The 27291-nt window shown below is 41.9% G+C and overlaps 1 protein-coding gene across 4 annotated transcripts in view; it reads left to right on the top strand.

Moving 5' to 3' along the window:
- The first annotated feature begins 20425 nt into the window (after positions 1-20425).
- Positions 20426-27291, top strand: part of Cdk13 (cyclin dependent kinase 13) — an 89673-nt gene continuing 82807 nt past the window's right edge. For all 4 annotated transcript variants that reach the window (XM_021631388.2, XM_021631382.2, XM_060372762.1 and 1 more), the window contains exon 1: positions 20426-21779. In XM_021631388.2, coding sequence (XP_021487063.1) covers positions 20566-21779 — 1214 coding nt within the window. In that variant the 5' untranslated portion in view covers positions 20426-20565. The remainder of the gene's footprint in view (positions 21780-27291) is intronic.

Below are 27291 nucleotides of genomic sequence, written 5' to 3'. Positions count from 1 at the left end.
AACTTTTCTACTAAATGACACAAAGAATTGATTTTTTTTTTCTTTATGTTTTTTTGAGATAGGGTTTCTCTGTGTAGCCCTGGTTGTCCTGGAACTTACTCTGTAGACCAGGCAGGCCTCAAACTCACAGAGATCTGCCTGCCTCTACTTCCTGAGTGCTGGGATTAAAGACATGCGCCAGCACCTCTCAGCCAAAGAATTGATTTTTAATTCACAACTGTGGAAAACCGATTCCAATGGCAGTGAGGAGCAGTCTCCAAAAGACATTAGCAGGGTCCTGCAGCAAAGGTGGCTATATCTGTCTACATCAGTGGTTCTCAACCTGTGGGCCTTTTGGGGCCACATAGCAAATATCCTGCTTATCAGCTATTTACATTAGATTCATGACTGTAGCAAAATTATAGTTAGGAAGTTACAACGAAATAATTTTATGGCTAGGGGTGACTACAATATGAGGAACTGTACTGAAGGATTGAGAGCCACTTTTCTAGGCTGTTTATTTGAAAGTCTTTTAGCTTTTTGGCTATCTGGAGCCAACTCAGTTTCTATTATTCAAGTCTTATGCCAGACTCCGGCACAGGTGTCCGAGGGCAGCACGGAGCGTTGGAGCCTCTGGAACTAAAGTTACAGGTAGCTGTGAGGTGCCTGATATGGGTGGTAAAAACTGAACTTAGGTCCTCTTCATGAGCAGTACCAGCTCTTAACCAATGAACCAGATCCCCAGCCTCAGTTTACTCATTTTCCCTTTCCGTGTGTGTCTGTTCTGTCTACATGTATTGTGTGCACCATGTGAGTACCTGATGCCCACAGAGGCCAGAAAATGGTGTCAGATCTCCAGGAACGGGAATTATAGATGGCTGTGAAAATGCCATATGGTTACTCTGAAAGAACAGCAAGTGTTCACTGACTCATCTCTCCAGCCAGCCCCCTGCTGAAGTAAATTCAAAGAGGAATTCTAACAGAACATAATCAGGAGTTTCAGGTTTCTCATAAGTGTTTAGTTCCTGCTACTCTACCATGTCTCTTTGGATTTTAAATAAACCATAAATACTAGTTACTGAGATTTCTTTATAGAATATTTTGTTTAGATGTTTTTTTGAGGTAGGGTTTCTCTGTGTAACACTGGTTGACCTAGAACTCTGTAGACCAGGCTGGCCTCCAACTCAGAGATCCGCCTGCCTCTGCCTCCCTAGTGCTGGGTAATTTAAAGGTGTGTGCTCAACCACCCCCTACAGAATAACTTTTTACTGAAAGTAAATTTTCCCTGTCCTTGGCTGCCTTTCACTAGTCCTGGCAATTCCCCTCCCTTGCTCCCTCACAGGTACTCAGACATAAAAAGTTAAGAGGCTAGAGAGATTGCTCAGTCTTAAAAACATGTGTTTCTCTGCCACAGTATACAAGTTCAGTTTTCAGCACCCATCTTAGGCAGCTTCAAACCACCTGTGACTCTAGCTCCAGGTAATTCAATACCCTTTTCTTGACTCTGAGGGCAGGCCAGCAGCACACACACAGCATACACACAGAGAGACACACATGCATACTTACAAAATAAATAATAATTTTTTTCGACACAGGGTATCTGTGTAGTCTTGGCTGTCCTGGACTCCCTTGAACTCACAGAGATCCACCTGTCTCTGCCTTCCTGAGTGCTGGGATTACAGACATGTGCCACCATGTCTGGCTACCTAACGATCTTTGAAAAGTTTAGAGGTTTAGCTCAGAATATACGACAGAGCATAGAGAGCATGTTCGTTTTTTGAGCCTGAGTTACCTCTTTTGATATAATATTTTCTACTTCCATCCATTTTTCCTGAAATTTTGCATAATTATATTTTTCTAAATATAATTCCATTGCACATATACACCACATTTAAAAAATTTTTAATTGTTATTTTTTATTTTTAAAATTTTATTTATTATTGTATTAATTATAGTTTATTCACTTTGTATCTGAACTGTAGCCCCCTCCTTAGACCCCTCCCAATCCTACCCTCCCTCCCTCCCTCACCTCCTCCCATGCCCCTCCCCAAGTCCACTGATAGGTGAGGTCCTCTTCCCCTTCCCTCTGATCCTAGTCTATCAGTTCTCATCAGGAGTGGAAGCATTGTCTTATTCTGTGACCTGGTAAGGCTGCAACCTTCATCAGGGGGTAATGATCAAAGAGCCAGCCACTAAGTTCATGTCAGAGACAGTCCCTTTTCCCATTACTGGGGAACCTACTTGGACACTAAACTGCCATGGGCTACATCTGTGCAGGAATTCTAGGTTATCTCTATGCATGGTCCTTGGTTGGAGTATTAGTCTCAGAAAGGACCCTTTTGCACAGATTTTTTTTTTCTCTCCTTTGGAGCTCCTGTCTCCTCCAGATCTTTCTGTCTCCCTCTTCTTTCATGAAATTTCCTGCACTCTACCCAAAGTTTGGCTATGAGTCTCAGCCTCTTCTTTGATACACTGCAGGGTAGAGTCTTCCAGAGGCCCTCTGTGATAGACTCTTATCCTGGTCCCTCTTTTCTTCCTCTTCTATTGTCCATCCCATTTGCCTTTCTGAATGAGGATTGAACATCTTACCCAGGGTCCTCCTTCTTGCTTAATTTCTTTAAGTGTACAGATTTTAGTATGTTTATCCTATATTATATGTCTAATATTCATGTAGAGTATATACCATGCTTGTCTTTCTGCTTCGGGATACCTCACTCAGGATGATCTTTTCTATTTCCCACCATTTGCCTGCAAATTTCATCAATTCCTTGTTTTTAATTGCTGAGTACTATGCCATTGTGTAAATGTACCACAATTTCTGTATCCATTCCTCAACTGAGGGAAATCTGGGTTCTTTCCTTCTGGCTATAGCTTCTGGCTATTACAAATAAAGCTGCTATGAACATGGTTTAGCAAATGTCCTTGTTGTATACTTGAGCATCTTTTAGATATATGCCTAGGAGTTGTATAGCTGGATCTTGAGGTAGCACTTTTTTTAATTGTCTGAGAAAGGACCAGATTGATTTCCAAAGTGGTTGTACAAGTTTACATTCACACCAGCAATGGAGGAGGGTTCCCCTTTCTCCACATCCCCTCCAGCGTGTGCTGTTACTTGAGTTTTTGATCTTAGTCATTCTGATGGGTGTAAGGTGAAATCTCAGAGTCATTTTGATTTGCATTTCCCTGATAGCTAAGGATGTTGAATATTTCTTTAAGTGTTTCTCTGCCATTTGATATTCCTCTATTGAGAATTCTGTTTAGCTCTGTTCCCCATTTTTTAATTGGATTGCTTGATTTTTTGCTGTTTAACTTCTTGAGTTCTTTATATATTCTGTATATTAGCCCTCTGTCAGATATAGAATCGGTGAAGATCCTTTCCCAGTCTATAGGCTGTTGTTTTGTTCTGACGACAGTGTCCTTTGCTTTACCAAAGCTTTTCAGTTTCATGAGGTCCCATTTATTGATTGCTGATCTTAGAGCCTGTGCTGTTGGTGTTCTGTTCAGGAAGTTGTTTCCTGTGCCAATTAGTCCCACTTTTTTTTCTAACAGGTTTAGTTTTATATTTATATAAATATATTTTATATTTTATATTGGTTTTATGATTTTGTATTTTATATTGGTTTTATGATTTTATGAAAATATTTTCTGCTCCTTAGAGATGGGAATCTTCTTTTTCCTCTAGTTCTATTATTCTTGGGTTTTGTCTTTTCATGTTGTCTTGGATTTCTTGGATGGTTTGTGTCAGGAATTTTTTAGATTTAACATTTTCTTTGATGGATACATCGACTTCTTCCATTATATCTTCCACACCTGAGATTCTTTCTTCCATCTCACATATTTTTTAATCTATTCACACATTGGTGGGCATCTAGACTGATTTCATTTCCTTGCTATTTTAAATAGAGCAGCAATAAACATAGATGAGTAAGTATCTCTGTAATAGAGTCCTTTAGGTAGATGTCCAGGAGTGGTCACATATTAATTCTATTTTTAGCTTTTAGAGAAACCTCCACATTTAACTCCGTAATGTCTGCACTGCTTTAAACTCCCACAAGCAGTGACTAAGTGTTCTTCTTTCTCCATACTGTCATGAGCTTTTGTTGATATTTTTTTATGACAGCCATTTTGACTTCATTGAGATGTAATCTCAGAGAAGTTTTAATTTGCATTTCTCTGATGCTCAAGGATGACGTGCACTTTAAAAGTATTTATTGGTGTTTGTATTGTCTGTTTTGATAATTTTCTGTTTAAGTCCTGAAGTGGTTTGAACGAAGTAGTATAGTCTCCAAAGGTTCAAAAGCTTGGTTTCCAGTTGGTGGAACTGTTTGGGAAGGATTAGGGCGGGAGTGTGGCCTTTTTGGAAGAGGTGTGTCACTGGGGGTGGACTTTGAGGCTTCAAAAGACTCCTGCCCTTTCATCTCTTTCTGCTTCTTACTTGTGGATCAAATGTAAGCTGTCAACAGTTTTTTTCTGCCATGCCTTTGCTCTGCAATCATGGACTCTAACCCTCTGAAGCCATTAAACCAAAATTAAATACATCCTTTTGTAACTTTCCTTGTCACAGTGTCTTATCACCACAATATAAAAACAACTAGGACAGTGCCTCAGCCTTTTAAAAATTATATTTTACTTTATTTGAGCAGGGTCTCACTGTTTAGCCCTGGCTATCTTCAAAATAAATTTGTATACCAGGCTGGCCTTGAACTCAGAGATATCTGCCTTCCCCTGACTCCTGAATACTGGGATAAATGGTGCATGCCCCCACATCCATTCATCGTACATTACTTATTAATCTTTTATTAGATTATAGTTGTCAAAGATTTTCTCCTGCTTTATAGGGCAGAGGTTCTCAACCTGTGGGTTGTGACCTCTTTTGGGGTTGAATGACTCTTTCAGAGGGACTTGCATATCAGACATCCTGCATGTCAACTATGCACATTGTGATTGATAATAGCAAAATTACAGTTATCAAGTAAAAATGAAAATAATTTTGTGGTTGGGGGTCACCACAACATGAGGAACTATATTAAAGAGTTGCAGCATTCGGAAGGCTGAGAACCACTACTCTGGTGCGTCTTCACTCAATTAAGTTTGATCTATTTTCAAGTATGAAGTACATTTTTGTTATCCCAGCACTGGAGACAGGAGGCAAGAAGACTAGGAGTTGAAGGTGATCCTTGGCTATCTATTGAGTGGAAAACCAATCTGAGTTATAGATTCTGCTTCAAAATAAAAATTGAGCCACTGAGGAGATATCTTAGCAGTTAATAGCACTGTTGTTTCTGTAGAGGGCCCAGGTTCAGTTCCCAGTGCCCACTTAGGTAGTTTACAGCCAATGTAACTCCTTTCCCAAGGAGCCAATGCTTTCTTCTGACCTCTGTGAGTACCAGGCATGCATGTGGTCTGGCAAAACCTTTATATACATAAATTTTAAAATCTAAAAGTAATTTAAAAATCAATTAAAAAATTAAAATTGATCTGCTCTTGATAATAATCATAAAAAGTGCTTAAATTATTTTGATATAACTATTTTAATATAATAATTTTAGTAATTTTAATTTTAGCAAGATAATTATGTTTTCTGCTGCATCATACTTTCAGCTACTTAGGAAACTAAAATTTTGAATTTTTTTTTAAACTTAGCTAAATTTGAAAATCTATCCATTTTTCGAGACTGGTACAGGTAACTTTCTGGATGTTCAACTGCTGTGCTTAGCTGTCAAAACCAGTTAGGATAAAGGGGCTGAAGAGACAGCCAATACTGTGGCCCCTGGCCCACTTCAGTCAAGCACCAGGAATAATGGAACACCTACAGTCTGGTGAGCTACCTACCCGCCCTTGATCAAAGAGTCCACGGAGAGCTCAACGTACAAAGAGGAGAGTCATTGCTGATGGTAATGTTACCGATGCTTCTAACAGAGGTCACATGATCCGCAAAACCTTGGCCATGCCAGCAAATGACACAAGGTAAATTACAGGACGAATAAGGCCCTACATCCCTAAAACCAACTCCTAAGAAGCCTCAACTGACCTTAACAATAAAGGGTGAGGTTGACTTTAGCTACCTACACATTCTTAAACAAACCCTGAAGAGACATAAAACAGAAAAGGGAAAGGATTGATAATATTCCCAAGCAATTTTCTGCCAGCCTCTGTCAGCATTCTCTTTCTGCCTAGTGTTTAGTCAGGTGCCTGAGTTATCCCTCAAGACTTGGCAGCCACACAGGCAACCGGCTTTAGCTAATTTTAAAAGCACCATGCCATAACCCAGGCATAGTAAATACCACAACATGAAAAATATCTTTTTTCTTAAAAAAAAATATATATATATATTTTTTTATTATGTATCTAGTGTTCTGCCTGCATGCCAGAAGAGGGCACCACATCTCATTAAAGAGTGTTGTGAGCCATCACATAGTGCTGGGAATTGAACTGAGGAACTTTAAAAAGATCAAGTCAGTGCTCTTAACCTCTGAGCCATCCCTCCAGCCCTGAGAGATATCTTGATAATGCTGATAACCACCCTTATCTGTTTCCCATCAGAAAATCCTTTTTTCACTACTGTAAGAATACTTTAAAAATGTTTTTATTTTTCTGTCAAAACGGATTTGTTTGACTCTGAGTAAGTAAAGTTCCAATTCTCCTCTGTTATTATTCACTGTAAGCCAAATTAACCCTTTCCTCCTCAAGATGTTTTGGTCTTGGTGTTTTATCACTGTAGTAATAACCCTAACTTAGAAAAGCATTAGGATGGAAAAATCAAGGGAAGAAAAGTGTTCAGGGGAATATGGAGCAAAACTAAGGTTTTATTAAAAAAAAAAATGGAAATCTTCCAATTTGTAAACTTTAATATGTAATTTTTAGAAAGGGTTTTTTAAATTAAATTTTTATTTTTTTACATTAATTACATTTTATTCGCTTTGTATCCTAGCTGTAGCCTTCTCCCTCATTCCCTCCTAACCCCACCCTCTCTCCCTCATCTCCTCCCATGCCCCTCTCCAAGTCCACTGATAGGGAGGTCCTCCTCTCCTTCCATCTGACCCTAGCCTATCAGGTCAGGACTGGCTTCCTTGTCTTCCTCTGTGGCCTGGTAAGGCTGGCCCACCCCCACACCTTAGAGGGAGGTGATCAAAGAGCCAGCCACTGGGTTCATGTCAGAGACAGTCCCTGTTCCCCTTACTAGAGAACCCACTTGGATACTGAGCTGCCATGGACTACATCTGAGCAGGGGTTCTATGTTATATCCATGAATGGACCTTGGTTGGAGTATCAGTCTCAGAAAATACCCCTGTGCCCAGATATTTTGGTTCTGTTGCTCTCCTTATCAAAGCAGATGCTGAGACTCATAACCAAACTTTGAGCAGAGTGCAGGGAATCATATGAAAGAAGGGGGAGTTAGTTAGACCTGGAGAGGACAGAAGCCTTTCCATATATAGAAAGGATTTTTAATGGAGGTATTTTTCATGGATCACTGGGAAAATGCCTTACAGCTGTATCTTATAGAGGCATTTTTCTCAATGAAGGTTCCCTCCTTTCAGATGAATCTAATCTGTGTCAAGTTGACATAAAATTAGCCAGCACAGCCACCATTCCTGGCTTCTATGGAGGCTTCCCAACCACTAAATCTTGGGGAGTTATACCATGACTGATACTGCAATTTTCATTTAATAATCCATGTCTTCTGGGATCCATGTTTAAGAAGTGTTATAGTTATGAACATTTTAAGACACAGTAAAAAAACTTTATGTTTATTTTGTCTGACAACACCTTATGGGATATTTTTGGTTGTTCTAAGAATTTGGCCCAAAAGCTTTAACAGAATGCCTAAGTGCTTTGTATTCGCTTTGTATCCTAGATACAAAGGCTCAAATCTTTATAATTTTTAAATAATAGATAAGAATTACCCTGAGTTATGTTTGGTTTTAATGTCAGTTTGCCACAGATTAGAATCACCTGAGCAGGGAGTGGAAAGACCCACCCAGGTTATGGGTGGCATTTTCTGGTGGCAGTCCAGATAAAAAGGATGGCAGAAAAAAAAAAAAAAACATCTTGCATTTTGCTAGCTTGGCCTTCCCTCTTGATTAGTGGGGAAGGGCCCAGTCTTTAAGAGTGGTGCCATCCCTGGGGTAGTGCTTCTGGGTTCTATAAGAAAGCAGGGTGATCAAGCCATGTCATGTAAGCAGCATCCCACCGTAGCTTCTGCATCAGCTCCCGCCTCCAGGTTCCTGCCATGTTTGAGTTCTTGCCCTCACTGATTTTGATGATGAACTGTTAAATGAAACTTTGAGTGAAATAGACCTTTTCAACCCCAAGTTGCTTTTGGTCATGGTGTTTTATCACAACAATGGTAACCCTAACTAAGACATTCCATTGAACTGGAAGCTCATCTGCTGGCTACTTGGAGCTAATAATGGTGTTTGATGAGTTTCCCAGCAGGATACACACACGTTAGAATGGCTTACAGGACATGGTCTAGCTGGTCCAACAACGGCAGCCTATCAACAGAGGGTCCAAGAATAAAATAGTTGTTCAGCTTCATGGGAAGCTGGATATCTCATCTGGTCTCAACTATACACCACTATCCTGAAGAAGAAGGCTAGAATGACAGTGAAGGAAATCCATTCTTCAAGTTTTGTTCCTCTGCAGAACACTAACATAAATGGCAAGCATGTTAATAAGAGGGTAACTGTTTTAGTTTCCTTTTTGTCGTTATGACAAATGCCATGACCAAAAGCAACTCATGGGGAAGAAAGAGTTTGTTTAAGCTTTCAAGTTATAGCGCATCACTGAGGAAAGTCAGGGCAGGAGCTCAAACATGAACCTAAAGCAGAAACCATATTGGGACACTGCTTGCTGGCTTGCTCAAAGGCTCATGCATAGCTAGCTCTCTTTTACAGCCCAGGACCACCTACCTTGGGATGGTGACACATATATTGGGCTGCTGCTTCCTACATTAGTCACTAATCAAGATACCACCCCTCCCAAGACATGCTCACAGGTCAGCCTCACCTAGGCAATTCCTCAACTGAGAACTCTAGGGTTCTTCAGAGAACTCTAGGGTGCTCTGTCAAGTTGACAATTAATAATAGCCAGGACAGTAACTTCTTTCTGATTGGGTTTGAGGTTTACTCCAAGAGGGAATTCATGCTAGGTACTGTACCTCTGCTTAAAACAAAACAAAATAGCATGGTTAGGGAGGGTGGTCATAGGGCCTAGGGGTGAACTTAATGCTGTTGTTCTGCTAAATGACCACGTTTCCAAACATTTATGCTTAAAGCCATGAATTAATGCTGCTCTTAACCATGGTTGAAGCTTAATGAAGAGACTCAAAGCTGGTTAAAGCTGAGAATAAGTGACTATCGAACATTCAGCACTAAATGAACTACCCACAATCCCTCACTCCATCTAAGGCTCAGAGAATGTGGAAGAAAGAAGTACAGGCCAAAGGAGGGGGAGGAATGCTGTGAAGTGCTATCTTCTGGACATGGCATGGTGGCTATACTCATGAGGAGGCTATGGCTACCTGCACAAGGCTTAAACAAGATCAAGCTAGTCACCATTCCACTGCGGGTAGGTGAGAAAACCCCAAGTCCCCTCCCCACACCTAAGATGAAGAGCGACTCCAATTGAGTTTTTATTAGGGTTTGTGACTCCTGGCAGGTTTCCATACTCCAGAGGATGTTCCCACACTCTTATAAATTGGGGCAGCTCTAATTGCTTTCCAAATTGAAAAAAAAAAAAAAAAGAAAGAAAAAAGAAAAAAAAAAGAGGATATGAAGGTGGGAGGGGCTTGTATTGGGGAGAGAATGGAGGACATGGAAGGAGGAGTAGAACGGGTTTGATGGAGATACATCACACATGTGTGACACTATGAAAGAATAAATTAAAAATATTAAAGAGGGGTAGCAGCCTTACCAGGCCACAGACTAAGATCAGAAGGAAGGAGAGGAGGACCTCCCCTATCAGTGGACTTGGGGAGGGGCATGCGTGAAGAAGGGGGAGGGAGGGTAGGACCGGGAGGGGAGGAGGGAGAGGCTTATGGGGGGGATACAAAGTGAATAAAGTAATTAATAAAATTAAAAATATTAAAGAACAAAAATTTTCAGCTTTACGTTATTTTTTATGTGGTTATCAGCAAGTCCATTTCTTTGAGTTTTATTTTTTAACTGTTAAACAGGAGTAATAAGTTACCTTGCACCTCAGATATGGTGTCTTTGAGGCTCATCTATGCTGCATATAAAAGAAATATTTCTTTTATTGCTGAACATTCTAGACTATGGATATGCCATATTTCATATCTATGAATGAAATGGGCGTTTGGGTTGTTTCTGCTTTTTGTCCATGCTGAATTGTGCTGCTGTAAGCACTTGTGTGCATATTTTATGGACATAAATGCTGTGAGTTTGTAGTTCTAGCACTGAAAAATCTGACACATATGGTTATCTGAGGGTTGATGTTTTAGGAAACTACCAAACTGTTGTCCAAAGTGGCTGTACATTTTATCTTCCCAATAGCAGTGTATAAAAATGCCAATTCCTCTACCTCCACCAAGGAAGTTGTTTATTGTCTGAGGCAACAGTATTTGAAGTAGTATCTTAATGTTGCTTTGATTTGAATTTTACTAATGGCTGATGTTGAGAATCTTCCCATGTGCTTTTTGACTACTGGTATATCATTGGAGAAACATCTATTCATACTCTTTAAAAGTTTTTATACTAACACTTGATTCTCTTTTCACTTCTTAATGGTGTTTGAATTTCAAGCATTTAAAAAAATTCTCAGAATCTAAGTATTTTTTAATTATTTATTTTTATTACAGTTTATTCACTTTGTATCCCAGCTGTAGCTCCCTCCCTCATCCCCTCCCAATCCAACCCTCCCTCCCTCTTCTCCTCCTATGCCCCTCTCCCAGTCCAGTGATAGGGGAGGTCCTCCTCCCCTTCCATCTGACCCTAGTCTATCAGGTCTCATCAGGACTAGCTTCATTGCTTTCCTCTGTGGACTGGTAAGGCTGCTTCCCCCTCAGGTGGAGGTGATCAAAGAGCCAGCCACTGAGTTCATGTCAGAGACAGTCCCTGATCCTATTACTGGGGAACCGTTTTGGACACTGAGCTGCCATAGGCTACATCTGTGCAGGGGCTCTAGGTTATTCCCATGCATGGTCCTTGTTTGGAGTATCAGTCTCAAAAGACCCCTGTGCCCAGATTTTTTGGTTCTGTTGCTCTCCTTGTGGAGCTCCTGTCTCCTCCAGGTCTTTCTATCCCCCACCCCCCCTTCTTTCATAAGATTCCCTGCACTCTGCCCAAAGTTTGGCTATGAGTCTCAGTATATGTTTGGATACCCTGCTGGGTAGAGTCTTTCAGAGGTCTTCTGTGATAGGCTCCTGTCCTGTTCCCTGTTTTCTCCCTTTTCTAATGTCCGTCCCATTTGCCTTTCTGAATGAGGATTGAGCATCTTACCCAGGGTCCTCTTTCTTGATTAGCTTCTTTAAGTGTATAGATTTTAGTATGGTTATCCTATATTTTATGTCTAATATCAACTTATAAGTGAGTATATATCATGTCCTGTCTTTCTGCTTCTGGGATACCTCACTCAGAATGATCTTTTCTAGATCACACCATTTGCCTGCAAATTTCATGATTTTCTTGTTTTTAATTGCTGAGTACCATTCCATTGTGTAAATTTACCACAATTTCTGTATCCATTCCTCAACTGAGGGAAATCTGGGTGTTTCCAGTTCCTGGCTATTACAAATAAAGCTGCTACAAACATGGTTTAGCAAATGTCCTTGTTGTATACTTTAGCATCTTTTGGATATATGCCTAAACGGGGTACAGAGCTAAACAGAGAATTCTCAATAGAGGAACGTCGAATGGCAGAGAAACACTTAAAGAAATGCTCAACATCCTTAGTCATCAGAGAGATGCAAATCAAAACAACCCTGAGATTTCACCTTGCACCAATTAGAATGGCTAAGACAAATGACAACACATGGTGGAGAGGATGTGGAGAAAGAGGAACCTTATTCAATTGCTGGTGGGAATGTAAACTTGTACAACAACTTTGGAAATCAATCTGGTGCTTTCTCAGACAAGTAGGAATAATGCTTCCTCAAGATCTAGCTATATACCACTCCTAGGAATGTAAGTATTTTTGCATTTGCTATGTATGTTTTTTTCATTTGCATAGTGTAGTTTTGTTTTATATTAACCAGAAGTTGCAAAAGATCCTGTGTTTATTTCTCCAGACTGCATGTTTCAGCTCTTATATTTGGTCTCTGGTGTGTTTTTAAAAGTCGGTATAAAGTTGGAATACAAATGTGTCTTCCTCATGTAGATATCTAGTTGTGGTGGTGCACAACTTTAATCCCAATACTCAGGAGGCAGAGGCAGGCAGACTTCCAGGGTGAGTTCCAGGACAGCCAGACTGTTACACAGAGAAACCCTGTCTCAAAAACCAAAACAACCAACCAAACAAATGAAGGCAAGTGTTCTCCAGCGAACTGTCTTGACACCCTTCCTGAAAAGCACCTAGGCAACAACGGGAAATTGAATTCATTTTTAAATGCCAACCCTAATACTTCTTTCTAATGTTTTATAAGACAAGATTTATGCTGCTAGTTAAAAACTCCAATAGAGATTAATTTCCTGTTACCTGTATTACTAGTGCTGCATTTTATGATGTTAATGATTCTACCTATCATAAATTTTAATAAAACAAAGGTGTATTATTACATTATTGCTTTAGTCAAATATATTCACTGATATAGTTAAATTTAAGATATTTTTTGTAGTTGAAATTCCAAATATTCCTAAAAATCTGTCTCCTAATAGGGTTCCTTCTCATGAAATTAATGATCAAGAAAATATTTACTCCACTAAAATGTTTAAAAAATGAAATACTTCAGTGTATAGATTTATCTCTATAATTAATGTATCTAGTGCAATGTAACTGCAAAACAGAGACAGTAGTTTTTCTTACAGAATTTATGTCCTGTTTCCGGCCAACAAATTTGCCAAAATAATTACAAAAATTATTTCTGAAAAAGCAAAAAACTAATCTTAATGTTCCTATCATCTCTGAAGAATGGATGTTTATAGCATCATATGTGAATGACTCTGAGTCAAGTTAAGATGAACTTGTAGAGGTATTACATTATTAATATATTATTATATAATACATAATATAGAATATAATATTATATTGTATTACATATATTTGATTTATAATTACTATATTATTAATTAATATACTCTATTACTAATTAATGATTCTGTAAGCAGGAAGGGGATCAGGGGCTATAACAAAATATTTAGGATTTCACTTGGCTTTAAGAAAATCAGGGGAAAATGATGCTTAAACAAATTTTTAACAATTTTATGTTTTGTTTGTTTGTCTTTTTAGACCACAATTGGTCTGGTGAATCCACATGATCAAGAAGAAGCCATGCCCTTTTGTGTCCTCTTTACTCAAGCATCCTTAGGCTATACTTGATCTTTTCTACTCACACACTAGCTGGATTTGAGGTTTAGAAAGTAAGGGTGAAAGGTACAGATCAGGTGAATTAACTGTCTTAGTTTCTTTTCCTCTTGCTGTGATAAAATATGACAAAAGCATCATATGAGAGAAAGAGTTTATTTCTGGCTCACAGTTTAGGAGTGCTCAGTCCATAACGGTAGAGAAGTCAAAGTTGCAGTAGCTTGAACAGCTGTTCATATCTCATCTACAACAAGGGAGCAGAGAACAATGAACGCCTGTATTCTATTCACTTTCTCCATTTTCTATAGTCCAGGATCCCAGCCCAATGAATGGTCCCACCCAGATAACCTAATCAAGTAATACTTCACATTTGCACTAAGAAATGATCACCTAGACCTCATCCCTCAAAGTATTCTTACATTGTTCGGTCTCTCTTTAGCAATGGAGCAACTGACCCTCATCAATGTTAGCAGCCACTTTGACAGCACTTAATATACATTTACTGTATATACACAAACATCCCAGTAAATCAGTTTCAGGTGGAAGTGCTCAGAAGCATGAGGGTTTTTTGTTTGTTTGTTTGCTTTACTAAAAACACTAATTTATCCAGGACAGCAGGGGGTCAAATAGTCTTAGCAGCTGGTCATGTGCTCCCATCTTCCACAACACATTTTTTCCTTCCTTCCTTCCTTCCTTCCTTCCTTCCTTCCTTCCTTCTTCTTCTTCCTCTTCTTCCTTTTCCTCTTCTTTTTCTTCCTCCTCCTCCTCCTCCTCCTCCTCCTCCTCCTCCTCCTCCTCCTCCTCCTCTTCTTCTTCTTCTTCTTCTTCTTCTATTCCTAACATCAGAATCTCACTGTGCAGCACATTCTGGAATTTGCAATCCTTCTACTTCTGCCTTCTAAATGCTGAGATTAGAGGTGTTTCCCACCACTCTGAGCTACAATTAACTGGATTAATGAATCCAGAATATTCTAGATCTTTGTCACTGGTGGTCTACATTGAAATGTTTTAGAAAACAGTGATGTTGCTATTTCTAATTAATTATTGTGATATTAGAGGTGCCATGTCCACCTTTTAAAATTTTTTTATTTTACGTGCATTGGTGTTTTTGCTTGCATATTTATCTGTGTGAGGATATTGGATCATCTGGAAATGGATTTACAGACAGTTGTGAGCTGCCATGTGGGTACACAGAACTGAACCCAGGTTCTTTGGAATAGCAGTCAGTGAGTGCTCTTAACCGCTGGGCCATCTCTCTAGCCCCCAAGAACTTTTAAAAAGATGTATCTGCTGGGGGAGTTAATGAAATTCTTGAAACTATTGTTACAGGAACCTTTCAAGGAAATTCTCAGGCATGTTGGCAAGTGTGTCACATGTATAAATTTTAGTAAATGTTACATTTAAAAGTATGGATAGTGAAACATTCCATTTAAACACAATTTATTTTGTGTTTCTATAGGTATTTCACACTTTACTTTTCATAATATAACCAGTGTAACTTGAAAAGTCATTGCACTACTTAGTTTAGTGATGCCATGAATTTAACTTACTTAAGATTTAGTTCATTTCATATCTCTTGAACTCTTACGAAGCTGTTGTTAGGAGCCTCACTTTCCTTTAGAAAGGTGTACCAGAGGTCTGTCTCCTAGATGGCTCTAGATTTTCTTCCCTTTTCTTAATATTTCCAAAAGTTAAACTACAAAACTTTCACATTCTCAGGAACCAATATCTACTTCCTTCATCTGCAAGGAATGCTGGATGCTGTAGTTTCTTATCTAAGCACATTTATATTCTCAACAAAAATCTATGTATTGAGCTGGGTGCGGTGGTGCTCACCTGTGATCCCAACATTGGGGGAGGGACAGAGGCAGGCAGATCTCTGTGAGTTGCAGGCCAGCCTGGTCTACAATGTGAGTCCAGGACAGCCAAAACTACACAGAGAAGCCTTGTCTTGAAAAACCAAACAAACAGAAAGAATAACCACCACAAAGAAAAAAAAATCTATGTATTGTTTTGTGGATTCTGTTCGATTTGTGTGATTTTTCAGGGGGATAGTGTGTCATACAGCCTACTTTAGTCTCAAACACGCCTCCACACCTCAAATGCTATGGTTACAGGCATATATGAGCCACTATGGGTGGCCTAACTCGGGATATTGTTTATAATCAAACTATTACTCATATAAGTTGTGAAGGTTATCTCAATTGCTAACGCCTGCCAAGGGGCCTGTGGGCATGTGTATGGATGGTTATCTTATTAGGTCAACTGATATGGAAGGACTCGCCTGCTGTGGTGGAATGCGTCATCTTACCATTCGCTGTTCTAGGATCCTGTGCTTTAGAGAAAGGAGGAAGTAGGGGAGAAAGAGAATATGAGCTGAGCACAAGCTTTCATTATTCTATGCTTCTCGGCTGTGGATGCAATGTGACCAAATTGTGAACTCAAGTTCCTGTACTACGGCTTGTCACAATAGATTTTACCCTAGAACCTAAATAAGCCCTTTCTTGCTACCTTAAATTGCTTTTGTTATTTATGTATTTATTTATTTATAGACAGGGTTTCCTTATGTAGACTTGCCTGGTGCACACACACAAAGACACACATATATAAACAAAACAAAAGGCAATGAAAAGAAAATTTAAAACTAAGCATTAAAAAATTAATGCTACCAATTTCATCATAGGAGTCAGCTCTTGTGACCTTGTCTAATTCTAATTACCTCCCAAAGGCCCTGTCTTCAGTTACCATTAACGTCTGATTTGAGAATTGACTTTCTAGCACATTGAATTTTGAAGGAAACATTTAAGGTATGGAAGCTATTCTTTCCTATTTTAATTCTGGACTATATTACTACCATTGGCTCAGTATAAAGTCCAGGGGCAGTAACGTCATTGTAAAACCACTAGCACTCTTGAAGAGCATGTTCCTCAAGTCTGGACAGAACAGTGGGTCATACTAGAAGTATACTTTGGGCCAATTTCTGCGTGCCTTACTCTCATTTGTAAACTGTTGGTAATTTTTATAGGAAGCTGGACATGGTGATTTATATCTAGGAGGAAAAACTCATGATTAAAAGGGAGTTCTATTAATGTGAAGAAGCAGTGTTAACCAGGAGCACTCCTCGATAACCCTAGAACATGGTTATCTTACTTATAAGTGCTGCTGTATTAAATGAGAAAATATTTAGCATAGAATGTGGTACATACTATGTGTTCAGTAAACACCATCAAATCTTTACTTATTCAAAAGTTCCCTCAGCTTAATTTAAATAGTAATATGCTGATGTCTATTTTTTTTTTTTTTGATGGAGAATAAGAAGGCTGAGGGTTTAAAGTTTTTTTTTTTTTTTTTAAGACTAAGAAAAAGTGTAAACCATCCAACCCCTCTAAAGGAGAATCGATATTGACAGATGCTGTAAAAATTATTATTTACAGGATCATGGAGTGAAGTTTGTGGCCTAGTTATGAACTGTGTACCATTTACAAGCTTGAAGGCAACAATTAAGTTTTTATGTCTGTGATTTTGTGTAGCATTTGACCAAAGGACTTTTATACTCTTAGAAATTGGTGGAAACTGCAAAGAACTTAAAAAAATCTACTGGTATTTTTTGCTATATCAGAAATGAAATTTGAGAAAATACAACAAACAAAGAAATGAAAAAACCCAAATGCTCCTATAACTCCAGGACTTACGAGGCAAAAGCAGGAGGATTCTAAGATTGTGGGCCAGCCTGGACTTTAAATAGATAAATAAAATGAAGAAAGGAAATGAAGAAAAAAAAAAAAAACCTCATTTATTTTGCTGGGCACATAACTTTAATCCCTGCACCCTGAGAGGCAGAAGCAGGTTGATTTGTGAAGCTAGCCTGGTCTACAAGGACAGCCAAGGTTACATAAAGAAGCCCTACCTCAAAACAACAAAACTGTTACAAAACACAAATATCTAGAGATTTTATTTTCTGCAATATCACAGCCCCTTCCCTCCCTAACAGGAGATCAGGCCTCCTGTGTCTTGGGCTGGTCTTGAATTTGTTATGTAGCTAAGGCTGACATTGAACTTCGATCCTCCTGCCTTTATTTTTAAAGTGCTGGAACTGGGTTTTCAAACCTCTTATTCCCATTTTAATGTAACTGAAATTTGATTTGCAGAAAACGTTTTTATCTTTTATTTTTGTGTGAGCCCTCAGAGGCCAGAAGACAGCACTGGGTTCTTTCGAACCACAGGATGTTGTGAGCTACCTTATGGATTTTCCATCTGAACCCAGGTCTTTTGAAAGAGAAACAAATGCTCTTTAAATGCTGAATCATCTCTTCAGTGCCAAAACTGCACTCTTATATCTGCCTTTTTATGCAGTCTGTTTTAATATTTTGTTTGGTTAAAATATGTAAACCAAATATATTACTGGAAGGTTGTATTTTAATAGCCTTTCTAGTTTAACTGTGGATAATCTTCAACACTACACCAAAGCTGCATAGTAGTTTCCTACCTACCTACATCGCAGGCATCCACTCCCATGTTTTATGTTGCTGGCACTCAGACCCCAGGCTTTGGCATACTAGACATACTCTCTTAACAACAGAGACCACCTCGTGCCCCAGCCCCAAACTATAAAGAACAACTTATGTGGTATGATAATGACCTGTCAGATAAACAAAAATATTTTTAAAATCATGAGTCAATAAAAACATGCATAACTACATGAGAAACACACTAACGGCACGCATACCTTCATAGAGTTCCAAGTGGCAAGTTAAGTTTTTTTTTTTTCTATGCAGGTAGCAGGTATTCTTACAGAAACACCTGATTTAAAGATCATTTCCATTGTTTTGGAGACTGAATCCTATCAAAAGCATTTCCAAGCAAGTGGGTGAATACCTCTGGGGAACTTAAAATGCTCCATTTATCTATTTTTTTCAAAGAAAGAATTACTGAGGAAACGTGGAAGAACCCCACTGAAATATTTTCGTTGTTTTCTGCTTGCAGCCTGGACTAGTTACTTAATACATTTTACTTCGGATCAAGTTTTCTTTTTAGGGACAAGAACAGATGATTCTTAGGTGGAGTAGCTTATGCTAGAGCTTATGTGTGTCTCTACTGCTATACAAACATTATTTTACCTCCTCTGTTCTACCCAGGCTTATTTATCTTTGTATGGGAGGGGCGTTGCTATTATATGGACACTCATCATTGTCTTGTCCTGTTTCAGCCTCTTCTGTATTGGGAATAGACAATATGCCATTGCACTAGGCTTTAAAAAGCAGCATGATGGGGCCGGTTGATCTTATTTTTCTAAAAAAGCCATTCTCTGAGTAGTCTTTACTAAGCTACAGAACTTCGAATTAACAATACTGTCAAGAAGAAATTTGCTTTAGGCAGCATAATTGTAGAATTTTCCAGTACCCTTTTCTTTTCCCCCTGCTGCGTAGAAGGTCCCTCTGGATGATCCATTCAGGCCCGTCATTGTCAGAAATAACTCGATTTCAAACCTATTCCTTTATCTTGTGTAAACTGTTAGGTCTGAGTTTCCATGTCTGTGATACCTGATGTCAACCTGATTAAATTACTAAGTCTTTAAGAACTGTGAACCAGCTGATGATCTGAACTAACAAATTTGTTAAGGAATAACTGTGTGTAACCACTGAGCAGTATGCTCAGCCTCTTCCCAAAGCCAGTAAGCCATTTAGATTTTAATCTAATTACCCTGAATGCGTAGCCTCTAACTGAAGGACAATCTTAAGGCAAGAGATGCGACGTGAGGGCATCATGTAGCTGACAGCCTCATAGGTTTAGAAATAAAGGTGAAAGTACAAAGAGAGCACCGCCCCCCCGCCCCCCATCACGGCAAGATGTTTTCAAGGTCCCTGGGATTTTCAGCAGTCCTTCTTGACATTTGGCTTATTCTGAAGATCGAGTTAAGACTTTAAAAAAAGGAAATTTCGGTGCCGCGGAAGCTCGAAGCTATGATCACCAAGTATATTTTTAGGTTACGGTGGGTCCTTGAACTTGGGCGTACGTGAGTCTAGTCAGGCTAACGTCATCTTCGCCCTCTGCGGGGAGTCTCGTCTCCTCTCACAGCTGTTCCAATCCCGAGGCTGCGCTAAGGGTAGTTGTCAAGGTTCCCCCGGGTCCTGCCTTGACCTTTCACTGGAGGCGAGCAACGAGCGCCATGGCTGGCGCGGCCGGGAGCGCCTCCAGCGACAACACAGCACGACCCACGCCTCCTCTCCTTTCTTTAACCCCGCTCCTCCGTGCCACCCCTGCCGGAAGCAGAGCGGCTCTCTGCACGTCACTTCCGGCGACAGCCAGGGTCCAGGCGGGAGCGAGCACGCCGCCGCGCAGAGCCCACGTTCCCACCTCCCTCGACGGCGCCGCCACTCCCCAGCGGCGCTCCGGAACGTGACGAGCGTGCGCGCCGCCGGCCCTAGCGTCGGGCTTAGGGGAAAAGCCCGAGGAGCGCGACGAGTGGGTGGTGCGGGTGAGGGCCCCGCCAGCCAGTCGCGTCGCCCTCCCGCGGGGAGAGCGCGGAGCGGAGGGAGGGGCGAGCGGCGCGCGCGGGGCCCGCGTGGAGGGGCGGAGGACCGCGGGCCGCGCCCCCGCTCCGGAAGCTGAGCGCAGTGCCCTCGGGGCGCGAGGCCCAGGCCCGTCCGAGCGCCGCGGGGTGTCGCCGCCGCCGCCGCCACAGGACGACGTGGACGCGCAGCGGCGGGCGACGGAGGCGTGCTGCGGTCGCGCCCACTGCCCTCCCCGCGAGCTCGCCCCCGACGTCAGGACGATGGAGTGAAGCGCGGCCCGCGGTGGCACTTCCGCGTTGCGCCGCCGGAGCCCGAGGCCGCCGCCGCTGCCGCCGCCGCCGCCGCCCGGCGCGGCCGGCGTTCTGCCGAGGACAGGATCCTCCCGCGCCAGGCCCGGAGGCCGCTGCGCACACACCGCGACTGGAAGCGGGGACGCGCGTCCCGACCCGGATTATCGTGGCGCGGCTCCCGGCCGGCCCTGCTACTCGCTACCCCTCCGTGGCCGCTGCCGTCCCCTTCCCGGCGGGGGACATGGCCAGGGTCTGACCCCGGAGGAGGCCGCACCCTCGCCGCACTCTGCGGCGGGCTCTAGGCGATGCCGAGCAGCTCGGACACGGCGCTGGGGGGAGGAGGGGGCCTGAGCTGGGCCGAGAAGAAGTTGGAGGAGCGCCGCAAGCGGAGGCGATTCCTGTCCCCTCAGCAGCCGCCGCTGCTGTTGCCGCTCCTGCAGCCGCAGCTCCTGCAACCGCCGCCGCCCCCGCCGCCTCTGCTCTTCCTGGCTGCCCCCGGCGCGGCCGCCGCCGCAGCCGCCGCCGCCGCGGCCTCCTCCTCCTGCTTCAGCCCGGGCCCCCCTCTGGAGGTCAAGCGGCTGGCGAGAGGCAAGAGGCGCCCCGGAGGGCGGCAGAAGCGGCGCCGCGGGCCCCGCGCCGGGCAGGAGGCGGAGAAGCGCCGGGTCTTCTCGCTGCCCCAGCCGCAGCAGGACGGCGGTGGCGGTGCCAGTAGCGGCGGGGGTGTGACCCCGCTGGTGGAGTATGAGGATGTGAGCTCCCAGTCCGAGCAGGGGCTGCTGCTGGGGTGCGCCAGCGCGGCAACGGCGGCGACGGCTGCCGGGGGAACGGGGGGCAACGGCGGGAGTCCGGCCTCCTCCTCCGGCACGCAGCGGCGCGCGGAGGGGTCGGAGCGCAGGCCGCGCCGGGACCGCCGCAGCAGCAGCGGCCGCAGCAAGGAGCGCCACCGCGAGCACCGGCGGCGGGACGGGACGCGCAGCGGCAGCGAGGCCTCAAAGGCCCGCAGCCGGCACGGACACAGCGGCGAGGAACGGACGGAGGCCGCCAAGAGCGGCAGCAGCAGCAGCAGCGGCGGCCGCCGCAAGAGCGCATCGGCCACGTCTAGCAGCAGCAGCAGCCGCAAGGACAGGGACCTCAAGGCCCACCGCAGCAGGACTAAGTCGTCCAAGGAGCCTCCCTCGGCCTACAAGGAGCCGCCCAAGGCCTACCGGGAGGACAAGAGCGAGCCTAAGGCCTACAGGCGGCGGCAGCGGTCCCTGAGCCCGCTGGGAGGCCGGGACGAAAGCCCGGTGTCCCACAGGGCCTCGCAGAGCCTCCGGAGCCGCAAGTCCCCCAGCCCGGCGGGAGGTGGCAGCAGTCCCTATTCCCGGCGGCTGCCGCGCTCCCCGAGTCCCTACAGCCGGCGCCGCTCTCCCAGCTACAGCCGCCACAGCTCCTACGAGCGGGGCGGCGACGTGTCCCCCAGTCCGTACAGCAGCAGCAGCTGGCGTCGCTCGCGAAGTCCCTACAGCCCAGTGCTCAGGTGAGTCCTGCCGTCCCTCCCCCCCCCCCCCCCCGACCCCTAGGAAGCAGGGAAAGTTGGGTGGGGCACCTCTGGTCCACTTGGTCCACTTCCCAGACCAGAGCTGTGGACCAGAGGAGGAATTCTAGCGGGGAGGGGTGGTGTGCACACCTGTGGGGGTCGGAGGGAACAAGGGACCAGCTGCAGCAGGGACGATTCCTAGAGTTCAAAGTTTTTTAACTTGTTGCTTTAACTATTAGCAGGTTTCTGCAAACTGCTCTCCTCTTCCAGCATTGCTAGTTTGGATAAACCCTAGGAGTGTCTTAATTTCTCTTACTACTTCTGAAACCTGTTTGTGGAGAAAAGGTTACTTTGTTGTTGATTTAGTGATGGACTGTAGTGCAGGGACTTAAATTGTCAAGAGAGGTCAGAATCAGGTGGTGGTGTCAGAGTTAGAAAAGGATTGCATATGTTTTAGGTTGTGAATACGGGGATGAGAAAAGCAGCTTTTGTGAAATTTAATACTTGACATACGAAGACGTTGATAGTAATAGAGTTTGAAGATGAGTAAAGAAATTATGTTTGAGATACTGTTGTGTTGGGTAGCTGTTTACCTGATCGTTCAGAGTCACGGTTTTAAAAAGGAGGAAAAAATTGACAGTTACGTTCAATATCCAGTTGCCAATATTATAAATGGACATAGTGGTATAGTGTAACTGAGTGAATTAGTACTTTCTCAGGCCACTATAAACCTGAAACTGCTCATTGTAAAGTTAGTTAGGCCTTTTAAATAGTAATGATAATCCTAACGAATGTGTGTTCAGAATTTTTTGCAGCGATATTTTAATCTAGGGAAATTGGAGTAAAGTTTTAATAGCTATTATTATGCCGTAATAAGTCTCAAAATGTGAGCTTATTGATACGTATCTCTTGGTAGTTTGTAGGCCTTGCAGGTTCTTATATTTCTTAACATATCTGGGCTTTCTAGGGGTATTGTAAGCTAGCCTTAGGATTGGGGTTATTTTTCTGTTTGTCTTAAGGTTTTGGTAATGCCTAGTGGATGAATATCTGTAAGAACTGGTTATGCTGGCCACTTAGTGCAGTGTTTGCATCTGTGAATTTTGCAAATCTCTTTTACTAACTGTATAAAGTTGTGAGTAGAAAGTCTTTAAACCAAACGATATGTATACCTTTCTTTATACAGTGTTTGAGTACACATAAAATGCCAGTTTTAAGAGATTTGCAATTGACAACTTTCAGAGCAAGTTTAACTTGCTTTTTATATGATGTTACTTTTTACTTGTGATATTTTATCTTTGCCAAATAGTTTTTGTTTTCTTCAATTCAATTTGTTTTGTAAACGGGCTAGGTTAAGTTTCATAATCTTATATAGCAATTTAAGTGTGTAATGGCAATTTTAACAGTGGGTTTGTGTTTCTGGATATTTTAGTAAGGTTTGTTGTTCCACATTGTTGCTAAGTGGATAATATATAATAGAGTTTGTATGATAAGGCTTGAGTATGCCTAACAGATAGCTAAGAACACATATAAGCCAGTGATAGTTTAGGCACTGCGGTGTTGCAGTGAAGACAAAGTTACTGTCCTCATAAAGCTAGCATTTAGAAAGCCCACTCTCTAGGGAGTCTTTTTGTGGTGTGTGTATTGACCAGCTTTATTTCCAAAGGGCTGATTTTGGAAGAAGCTTTTTCAGTAATACTTGGCCAACATTTCTGACAGCTGGACATGTGGTTCATGCCTGAATACATCACTAGGTGGGAACACATTATTTTTGGGCAGTCTGTGTTAGACTTGAGTTCAAACAATGCCCAGTTTCTTTTTTTCATGATTTGTTGAGTTTTTAAGCAAAACCATTAAAGACTTAGTTTGCTAAAACATAATACTTGTCTTTTTTTATTATTTCAAGGGATAAATGAAAAAGTGCCTTTATAAAGTATAAAGCTCTAAAGAAATCTAAAGTGGTTGAATTGTGAATAGTTTGAATTATTAAACATCTTCATATGGAAACAAATCCACATCCAAATTTTTTTTTTTTTTAACATACAATGCTTTGGAATGGTACACAGAATAAATTTTTTTTACTAGTTCTTTGAAACATGGAAGATAGTTGTTACGTTTTCAAGTCTTCTATGGGCGAAAGCTTGTATTTTTAAAAAAACATGTTTATTATGAGTATGGTCTTCAGGTTTTTTGTTTGGCTTTTTTGTTTGTTTGTTTGTTTGTTTATGCATTGTGTTGCTTGTCAAATGCCTGCTTAAAATTTGAGGACCAGAATTCATGGCTAAAATAGTAAACAAGATTTAGAAAAATAGCAAATGTACATAACTGTAGAGGAACATGAATTCACTTGTCCAGCAAAATGCAGAAAGTTTTATTTACTTCTAGGTGTATTAGTGGAGCCAGATGACTGGCTTTTTTTTTTTTTTTTTAAAGATTTATTTAAACAGTATTCTGCCTGCATGCCAGGATCTTGTTATACATGGTTATGAGCCACATGTGGGTGCTGGGAACTGAACTCAGGACTTCGGAAGAGCAGCCAGTGCTCTTAACCTCTGAGCCATCTCTCCAGCCCCAGATGACTGGCTCTTTAACGAGTAGAGGAGATTATAAACTCCACAGAGGCCTCTGGCTTATTGCCCTCTGTTGAATTCCTTATGCCAGCACTGCATTTGGGTGGGCATATCTTCTTAATAATCTTGAGTAGGTAAGTGAAGGGGCGATAGAGGGGACTGAACATAGGAACTACCGCTGTGACTCTGGATTACCTGCTTCATTTGAACAAATAATTAATATGGACCGTGTGCCATGCTATAAGAACCTACAATAGGACATTTTCCAAGTCCACTTACTAATGAGTTACCAATATAGAGTTTTAAAGGAAATGTGTCCATACCCAAAATAGTATTGAAATCATGGTAAGAGCATAACTTACTTATAGAATAAATTCTTTATGTTCTAGGGCTTCTGCCTTACAACCTGTTCTTTGTTTGCATTTGTGTCTTCATTCCTAGCTAACACATTTCATCAGTCTTCCTAGCCTAATTTCTCCTCATAAGATGTTTATTGTATTTTTCCTTTTTGTTTTTTCCAGACAGATTATGTCTTGTGCTCTGTAGTTCAGGCTGGTCTCAAACACCAATATCCGCTTGCCTCCGCCTCCTGAGTGCAGGGATTAAAGGTGTGTGCCACCACTGCCCAGCCTGTTGTGTTTTTCTTTACTTTTTGATTGTTGAGGTGTGTGAATTCTTTCGTCTTCTTGATAAGCCTATAAAAATGTGAAGTGTGTTAATACACGGAAATGGGTGCTGAGTCTAGTGTTGGAACTCTGTGGTAGGCGTTGATAAATGTACAGCATACACCAGAATAATACTTGTGAGAGTTCCCACTGATGGACTAGAAAATCAGTGTTTCAAAAACTTAAGTGATTTTCATCAAGGACGGTTTGGATTAAAACCCTAACCTGATTTGAAAGTTTTCAATATTGAGATGTGTTCAGCTTCATTAGCTACTTGTAGTATCCTGACCTGTTTTTAAGTACCCTTTTAAGGGTACTTAAGTGTCCATTTCTTTTCTCTGACCATTTCCCCCAATATTTTAAACTTTTTTTTTTAAACTTAAAACTATTATTTTATTTTATGGGTGCTTTGCTGCATATATGACTCTGTACCACATGATGGCCTGGTGCCTGCTGAGGTCACATGGTTAGAAGAGGGTGTCAGATGCCCTGCCCAGAGTTACAGACAGTTGTGAACTGCTCTTGAGTCCGGGGAATTGAACCTGGGCCCTCTGCAAAGAGCAAAAAGTGCTTTTATTTGTTTTGTTTTTTCAAGACAGGGTTTGTCAGTGTATCTTTGGCTGTCCTGGACTTGCTTTGTAGACCAGGTTGGCCTCGAACTCAGATCCACCTGCCTCTGCCTCCCCAAGTAATGGGACTACAGGCCTGCGTCACTGTGCTGGTGCTTTTAATCACTGAGCCCTAAAGTTTTTTTGTTTGTTTGTTTGTTTTAAAGAAAATTTCTAAGCAGAGTATGGTTTGGCCTCGTAACCAGCGCTCAGGATGTTGAGACAGGAGTTACTCATGATTAGCATAGTCTACATTGAGACCATGCCTGGAAATACAGGAAACATAATTCATCAACTCATCAGCTTGTGATTTTTATTAACTTTTTTTTCTTTTCTTTCTTTTTTTTTTTTTTTTGTGGTGCTTGGGATGAACTCAGGTCCTCTGGCTTGGTAGACAACAAGCATTCCAGTCAATTGTAGTTTTATAGAACAATGAGGAAGCTTAAATTTTTGAGTGGTTCTTCTATTTTGTCTTTACAAGATAGGCCAAAAATATATCTTGGAGATAGTAATTAGTTATTGATGACATATCTGCTGCAGGAGGTGTTGACCTGAAGTTACTGAAGTCAAGTTAATTTCCATCAGTAGGATGAACTGTGTGTGTATAGCTAGTTGTGTCTTCCAATGGTAGAGGCTCTATCAAGGCTAAGCAGAATCCAATGACTGGACCTGGATAGGGATAAGTGAAGTCACTGGTGTTTACTAACTGGCCTATTATATGGGGCACCTGGTTAAGATTATTTATTCTTACAACTGCTGATCAAATTAATGTGAAATTAGAATATTTGAGGCTTCTTAAAAAAACCTGTTATAAAATGCATCTGGTTTGATATGTAATTCATAGACAAAATACCAGAAATGTAAGATACTGCGTAAGTGCAGAAAGTTACCAAAAGTTGTGGTCCTTCTTTTCATTCTAAGAAGATGGGCCTGTGTCTTGCTCTTTTCTCAGGTGAGTCTTTGCATTTTCACCTGTTTACTCCTCATTAACTTTCTTTCCTTCTAATACTAATATTTATATTTAAAAATTTTGTTGTTGTCATCCCACACTCTTACCCCAACCCTCCCAACCCTCCAGACAGGTTTTTTTTTTTTTTTTTTTTTTCTGTGTAACTGGCTGTCCTGGAATTTGATTTGTAGACCAGGCTGGCTTCAAACTCACTGAGATGATCCTGCCACTGCCTCCCAAGTGCTGCGCTTAAAGGCTTGCCTGGCACTTTTACACTTATTACGCTCTCATTTAGGCTGTCATTATTACACTTTTTGTCATCACCCTCCCCTATCCTTTTCAGTTTCTTGAAACAAGACCTCACTCAGTAGCAATGTCTGGCCTTGTACTCAGTGCAGTCCTGCCATAGCATCTTGAACACTAGGATTAAATTAACACTGACTGTCTTCTCCCGTCCATGGTTTATTAGGGAAGTTTTCTTGCTACATGGTTAAATAGTGTCTCTCTTTTTTAAGATTGGGTATAAACGTTGTGATACATTGTGACTTAGTGCTTTTAATGATCTGACCCCATTTTATCAGGACTTTTTTTCTTTGTTTTTCTTTTTGTTTTTCAAGACAGGGTTTCTTTGTGTAACCCTGGCTGTCCTGGACTCATTTTGTAGACCAGACTGGCCTCGAACTCACAGAGATCCGGCTCCCTTTCCTTCCCTGAGTACTGGGA

The sequence above is a fragment of the Meriones unguiculatus genome, chromosome 19 (assembly GCF_030254825.1).
Source record: "Meriones unguiculatus strain TT.TT164.6M chromosome 19, Bangor_MerUng_6.1, whole genome shotgun sequence".
Lineage (NCBI taxonomy): Eukaryota > Metazoa > Chordata > Mammalia > Rodentia > Muridae > Meriones > Meriones unguiculatus.
This window is presented reverse-complemented; position numbering and strand designations above follow the sequence as displayed.